The sequence below is a fragment of the Styela clava genome, chromosome 4 (genome assembly GCF_964204865.1).
Source record: "Styela clava chromosome 4, kaStyClav1.hap1.2, whole genome shotgun sequence".
In the NCBI taxonomy this organism is placed as follows: Eukaryota; Metazoa; Chordata; class Ascidiacea; order Stolidobranchia; family Styelidae; genus Styela; species Styela clava.
The window spans coordinates 16479524-16487242 of NC_135253.1; the positions used below are offsets into that span (position 1 = coordinate 16479524).

General features: G+C 32.8%; 1 protein-coding gene across 1 annotated transcript; it reads left to right on the plus strand.

Annotated features, from left to right (window-relative positions):
* Positions 1-7261, plus strand: LOC120327210 (regulator of microtubule dynamics protein 2-like). The gene is made up of 8 exons (XM_039393664.2): positions 1-346; positions 871-1038; positions 1589-1672; positions 1997-2171; positions 2983-3146; positions 3982-4133; positions 4862-5016; positions 5339-7261. Exons 1-8 carry the CDS (start codon positions 255-257, stop codon positions 5465-5467), a joined length of 1119 nt encoding a protein of 372 aa, XP_039249598.2. The 5' UTR covers positions 1-254; the 3' UTR covers positions 5468-7261.
* The last annotated feature ends 458 nt before the right edge of the window (positions 7262-7719 follow it).

Sequence of the window (7719 nt, forward strand, 5' to 3'; positions counted from 1 at the left end):
TACGTGGAAATCTGTCCAATGCAAAAAATTTCAATTCGTGCGTCACCATCATGCTACTGCTGATTGGCAAATGTTACGGATATGAATAAGGAAGTTGAAGCTCGCGGGGGACATGCAAACAGAACTACAGATTCGTGGTCTGGCCTGTTGTTTCGCACTTTCCAGTGACACCCTCTCGTCGCAGCGTCGCGAAGCCTTGCAGCTTCCAGGACTTATTTTATTTTTAATTCGTATCCCTTTTCAATCAATGGTCGATGGCTTTTTATGAAGAAATTCCTTATTCGAAAATTGGAGTTGGAATCGCTATATTCCTTGGCGGGGGAGTAACAACTTATGCAGTCTTAAGGTATGATAAAATATGAAAACATTACGTACCTATTTCATCATGTCCAATTTGTTTACTCAGTTATAATGCTGCCACAGGAATTAGCTCCGGTTACTGTATTGGTTTGTTAATAGCTAAATGAGCACTTTTTCATGGGTCATTTTGTTTTGTTTTCCCTTATTTCGTTGTTTCAAATGAGTTAGATTTATTATAAAAGTTATTGCTTTATTCTGGGGAGAGGAAAATAAATAGCGAGGCTCAATCCTACAGTCGTTTGATGAACCCAGGTTATCTTACGGCAGTACGGTTATCAGTCCATGTCTGGATTTGTAAGCCGGATAGGTACTTGTTTTAAATGCATGGACTTGATAGCAGAGAAGCTGTAACCGACCTGCGTTTACGTGAACCACCCTACGACGGCCTCACACAGTCACAGGATTCGGATGCTGCAGCTGGGATGCTAGTTTTTTAATTCAGCCGTATTTGGCCACACAGTACAGCAGTACATTTTCATCAATAGCCAAGAATTATCAATTGTGTTACAGATATACTGGTTCTGCTGAAGAAAGAAAAGATGAGGAAGCCATTGCAACACTATCAACGAAAATTGACGAATTAAAAATAGAAATAGAGGAATTGAAGAAACTTATTCCATGTGAACTCGGAAATATCAATTCTGAAATACAACTCTTGCAAACCGCATTCAATGACAGGTAAAAAGGTTAAAACATCATTGCTTTTAACTATAAATTTGCAGTTGGAAATTTAAAATTGATGTTTCGGAATATTAAATTCAGATGCCACTTTGGTAGGCCTATGTGAATTCACTTGCTTACAGTGATCTTAATCGCATACCAAAGTGGCACAAATAGTGGTGCCACTTTGGTATGCGTTTAATGTCATAAAGACATTCTCATAGAATTCAGTTCCTAACCCAAACTAAAATCACTGGGATTGCGTACCAATGCAGCACAGAATTATATGATTTTTTTGATTCTGTTTAATTGCATTCAGTAAAGGTATGTAACATAGAAAGTTCAAAAATTTTCATATTTCACTAACAAACTATACTAGTAGTGGGATTCTCAACGATAACTTTATTAGTATCTTCTTCACATACCAGTGACTGGGTTTTGTTTGAAGTTGGAGCCATGAAATGCTTTCTATAAAAAATTGAAAAACATGAATCTATAGTCACAATTTGTAATGAAATAGATTGTCCGTAGATGAAATGAATGATAAATGAAGATTTATATTTTGCAGGAGGACAAAATCACAGTCGAATTTTTCTGTATATAGTTACAAAACTGCATGGAGTGATGATGACAATGAAAATATAGATTCCAGGTGAATTTTTTGCATCTATTTTTAATTTGATTTTGAATCTATTTTAAAAATCGATTTTATTGCTTATTGCTGTAAGCAAAATTATAAGCTATAAAAATATGAATGAATCTTAGTTGTAACTATAAACATAAGAGCAGTATATAATTCTGCCTCTTTGGTAGTGGCATGCAAAAAAACAAAAAAAAATTACTGCATTCTGCATATGTATCGTTTGTTCTTTTGGCAAATTCAAAATTACTTGCTAAGGTATAATATGAAAGTTGAAGATACCAGTACCTAATTTTTATTTTATTTTTTCTAACAATAGATATTTTTAATATCTAGGAAGCAAGATGTACCATCCCCTATTGAAGGTGGAGATTCTTTGTTGCAAAACAATAACGCAGTTTCCAATGAGGAAAAGAAACGTTCATTGTATGCAAAAATTGATTCGCTTTACACAGGGAGTGATGAAGATAAAGAAACTGCAATGAGAGTTCTTCAAGATAACGAAATTAATGTAAGTTTTTTATTGGACACAAAGTGGACATATGGATCGTTTTGTTATTATGTCGTTGTTGTATCACTTGTATGGTATATTATGTTATGGAAATTTTCTCTATTGTAGAGTGTTGTTTACATGTCAAGCAGTTAAAGCAGATACACATTTCATTAATATTTTCTTTGCATGATGTCTTCATATTGTCACGCATATGGATAGTTATGTTATTATGTTGTTGTTATTCTTGTTAGTCTTCATCCTGTTATGAAAAAATCGCTTTTAAAAATTGTGCACATTTTTGCGGTTCTGCATTTGCTGCTATCTGGTGATCACTGCGATACCGGTAGTTCACTGTGAATAATTGCATAAATGTACTGTACTACTTCGTTTTGGCCATTTATCCATATATTTGATCATTGCTCCCTTGTTTTTATCATGGATTATTTGACTAAATCGTTAACGCAGATGGAATTACTTCCTCAATTTTTACATCAATAATATCTACTTGAATTAATTTGTTGTTTATTGAGGGTATTACGAGGTCAATAATAATCATTTTTTGGCCTCACTGGTTACTATCTCACCTAAGGAGCATAGGCAATCACAACACATTGTATTATTGTATCCTATATTGTGTGAATTTTCTTTATTTTAGAGTGTTTTTACAGATCATGCAGTTAAAGCTGATACACATTTCATCCATATTTTTTTACTCAATGTTTTGTTTTTCCACGCCTCCATTTTTTGGTGGCCATCATTTCCTTCAAATGTTGTATTCCTATTTCTTATCTGCTACAAATCATGTTTTTTTCATTTGAATGTTTTTCAGTATAAAGATGATTGGGAATTCCTTTGGAGGTTGGGAAGGTCTCATGTTTCTGTTCATGAAATGAGATATCTTGTAGAAGAGAAAAGAGTTCATGCATTGGCCGGACATGAATATACTGAACGAGCTTTAGATATTTATGAAGCCTCATCAGATGTGCATAAATGGTGAGTTTGTTTTATTTCAGTATAACACAATAATAGTACTAACAGCTGTTCTAATGGTATGTCATTAGCAAACTCTTGCCCTGAGGCTAATAGCAGTAAATTACTTAGAAATTTATAAAATAGGGTATTAACTAGTGTTCTTCAAACTTTTATACATCTCGACCCACTTGGCATAGCCAAATTTTTTTGCAACTCTCTGGAATTGTAATAAAAATAATGTAAAATTGAACAACGGAAGAAAATAATAATGAGAGCAAAAAATCATATCTTGGCCATATTGACTTGGTGATGGCGGGTCTCACAACTGTTCTAAATCTTTCAAATTTGATCGATCTTTTGTTTAACATGAGTTAGTGTCGAGAAAGATTTTACTGCGTCCTCCATTGAGCCCTTCCATGACCCATCGGGGCGTCGAGACCCCCAGTTTGAAGGGCCCTGGTATAAACAAAACTTTGTTTTGATGAACATTTATATAATTTTAATATTTTTGTGATATGTTTTGATTAGATGCATATACTGGGGATTCTAAGTCTGGTAACATAGCAACACTTTTTATTCATTTTTTGACTGAGAAAAAAAGTTATTGAATGTGTGTTTACTCCAGTATATACCTATTTGCTGTCATTGCTTCATTTCAGAAGCTTGTGTACTAATGTTCTAATAATATTTTTATACTTTGTCCAAATTCAAGTAGCCGGCAATGACATACTTTACTTTATTTCAGACTTTTTTTTACGTTTTTTTACTCAATGCACGCGGCAATGATTTAATAACATTTTAATTCAAACTTTTTCTGTTTCATTGTTTCTTGACTTTATCAACTTATACTATTCAGGTATGCTATTGCTTTGGGTACAATGATGGACTATGTTTCAACTAAAGACAAGATTTTGAATGGTTATAAATTGAAGCAACATATATCAAGAGCTTTAGAATTAAGTCCTGCAGAAGCAACCTTGCACTTCATGCTTGGTAGATGGTGCTGGGGTACGATCCATTTCAAATTGTTCTAAAATCAGTAAATTTAGTTGCCTTGGGTGTTTCTGATATTTTGTTTTTGTACTCAATTCTATCAACATTAACACCTCAGCAAAAGGATCACTCTGTAACTGACACTTTATTTATAGTATGTATTTTGTCACTGTTGCATATTGTCTCCTCAACATAGTGGCTTGTATGACTTGACAGAACCAAAGCTAAGGTTCTAATTTAAAGCTATCTGATTAGACCAGTTTTCCAGCCTTTTTACATCAGGTGATATCAAATGATCTCGTGAATCGGCAACAAAATATTGAACTGACGCAAAGCAGGAAAGTAAAATATGAATGAAGTCTCATTTTATTGAGTGCCATTTCTTATTGTGTTGCTTTTGACTGCGTGAAACACTTTGAAATTATAAGATAATAGAATAGGAAATTGTTATATACATTGTCTTCGGCATGCAGATGAAAATGTTTGTATAAAAAATACCTTTAAAAATGATAAGCGCTTTTCTGATAGTAATTTCATATGAATTTGTTCCTAAAACAGTACCGAGTTTTAAGTCATGTTGCTGATAAATCGTACATGCTGAAACAATTTTGTAAAATCATAAGACCATTATCGTAAATATAAAAGTATTGGAAAGAAATCGCATAATTAGCGTTGCGAAGTACACATAAAAAATGAAAAAATACTGATATCTGTATAAAAAATATTATTCTTTCCTTATTCAGGCATTTATATGCTGACTTGGATAGAGCGTAAACTTGCATCTACATTATTTGCGACACCGCCTACCTCATCTGTTCAAGAAGCTTTAGAATGTTTCCTCAAAGCAGAAGAACTTGATCCCGGGTTTTATAAATCAAACCAACTTTATATTGGCAAGGTAAATAAATTTATGCAATGTATTGGATCTCTAGCTCTAGAAGACCCTTATTTCCGTTCGCTCAGTTTGTTTGTTTAGCTGTAGCGTAGAAATTTGATTTTCACTTGTATGATTTGCATCAAAGCTGTATTGTAGAATGTGACAGATTGTTTTAAATAATGATCATTATTTTTTAGGTTTATATTTTATACATATATTTTTTTTCTATAAAAATGTTCTCTTATCTGTATTTCAATAATATTCTGTCAGATTTTATTATTCGATACAAAATGTATGTATAATACTTGCACCTTCTTTTACTTCATATTTTTCTCCTTTACAGTGCTATTATGAAATGAGCAAGTACAAAGAGGCAAAGAATTGGTTAGAAAAAGCAAAAGAGTTGAAAATTGTAAACATCGAGGATCAAAAAGCTCACGATGAAGTTGTTCAATTTTTGACAAAACTATAACATGATTGCAGCGTTTTTGCAGGATTATACAAACAATAGTACATCTTTAGTTTTCATTTGGATTCTGTCTCACAAGAATTTCATTTTTGTGCCATTGTGAACAATTTTATTGACATTGAAGCCCCTTGTACCCTGAATCACCTTATTTATGCTAGATCTGCTAGATAAATCAATATTTTTCAACCAGGGTTCAGCGGCACCCTAGTGTTCCGCCAGTCCAGGGGCTCCGCAAGTTTACATTCAAATTTGTGAAGGGTATATTGTTCCAATACATTTATATTCACTTTGCCACTATTTATAAACTTGCCACACTCTCAAATCATTTTGTTTTGCCAGTATATGGTTGGCTTTTATATAGATTTATAGCTTGAACAATTAAGACAATTAAAATATTGTACAGGGGTTCCGAATCTCTGGAATGTTTCATTGGCGTTCCGTTCCACTGAAAATGTTGAAAACCACTGGCGTAGATGTTTATACAACTTTTTTATTAGTAATCGAACGTCTCTGTGACCAAGTGACTGCAACAAATGAATAATAAGTTATAATCTAGTACAGCTTTAACCTCCATTGATTTGTTTTATTATTTATGTTTAATATTTGTGTTGTAAGCAATGTTACACAGTCTTAGCACAATGTCTCAACTGCCAGTAACTTTTGCTTCATGATTTTAAATTTTATTTTATGGTCTTTCAAACTAAGTAAATTACAAAGATTTTATTTAAAAATGTAAGCATATTGCTTTTTAAGAGTTGAGAAACCTAATTTTATAAATAATAATTCACTTGGTTGAAAGTTAACCACATATTTAATATTGTGTATAATATACCGGTATGTTTAGGAGCCAGTATCGGCAGTTAGAAAATTCATTTTTTGTTCAAATTTTCATGTCGATTGCCTACTGCAGGTTTATCAAAACTGTAGCAATTTATGTTAGTCTGATAAGGTCAATAACATCGTATATTTTCACTTATTGCCACATGAATTTAATTGCTGTTAAAAAAGTGATGGATATAAAATAGCATTTAATTCATTTTCCATCAGCTCATAATCAGTTGTAATTCAAATGGAACAAGCTTCACTAATGCTTATTCTTTAATAGAAAATTTTCAACCATACGATACATAATTATGGGTTTAGCTGCCTTATATCTCAACGTAAATGTAACAGTTTGGGGTAACAATCCTAATCGACATTTCCAACCTGACCCACTGTTAAATCTCAGTTTTCCATTTCTATAATCTCCTAATTTATTGTTTCGTTGGTGTTTAATCTTATTTTTGTGTATCTATGCATATTTGCGATAGTTGTGTGGAAGAATGTAGCGATTGGTTTTATACATTTATAAGGGTGATTTTTATAATCAATTTGTGTGTTAGTGTTTTAATTATCCATGATTATTTAAATTTTGAGTTAATTTGTTTTAACTTTTATATGCTGTGATGTAGTTAGTGAAACTGATGTTTCCAAGAAGGTATTTGGTTTGTTAGCAAGCAGAAATTTTAATGATACCCATAAAAGTTTATGTCTGATTGACCATGCAAAGAAATTTTTCTTCATATTTCCCTCCAATATAATCAAATTTATGTCTGGAAAATTCCGATTGCATACCATAACGGAACACTGCCCTATCATCTCTAAAATGAAGTAGCAGATCAACATTTGAACAAATTGATTTTGATGTGGTTTTGAATTTGTCAGTAATGGCAATGAGTTTTATGGATGCCAGTTCTAGAACTGAAAGCAATTGCGCCTTATTTATGAGTTTGTGTTTATCATATTATTGTATCAAAATCTTTGTATCTCAGTTCTAGTACTGAAAGCAATTGCGCCTTATTTATGAGTTTGTGTTTATTATATTATTGTATCAAAATCTTTGTATCTCATTTCCTTACATGAAAATTAAGTTTGTTTTTAATAAGTTATGGGTATGCATAGGAAAGTCTCATCTCCCCTGTTCAGGCATCTATCTGAGCTAACTGATCCAATACCCGACATGGACTGCTAACCGAACGAGAGGGTGTGGTACGCCTTACATATGATTAAGCCGCTCTATCGGGTTTTCTCTCCTCTGGATGAATTTTAGTTATGACACGTTACGTCATTGCTTCATATTTGGACTGATCAAGAAAACCAGTCGGTCGGTTGTCTATTTTATTACATGCCGAAAGTACACAATGGACAAACATAGTTAAGATAAAAAAATTGTTCCCGTGCCAAGGGAGACGCGGTAAACCAATTGATTGTATGGT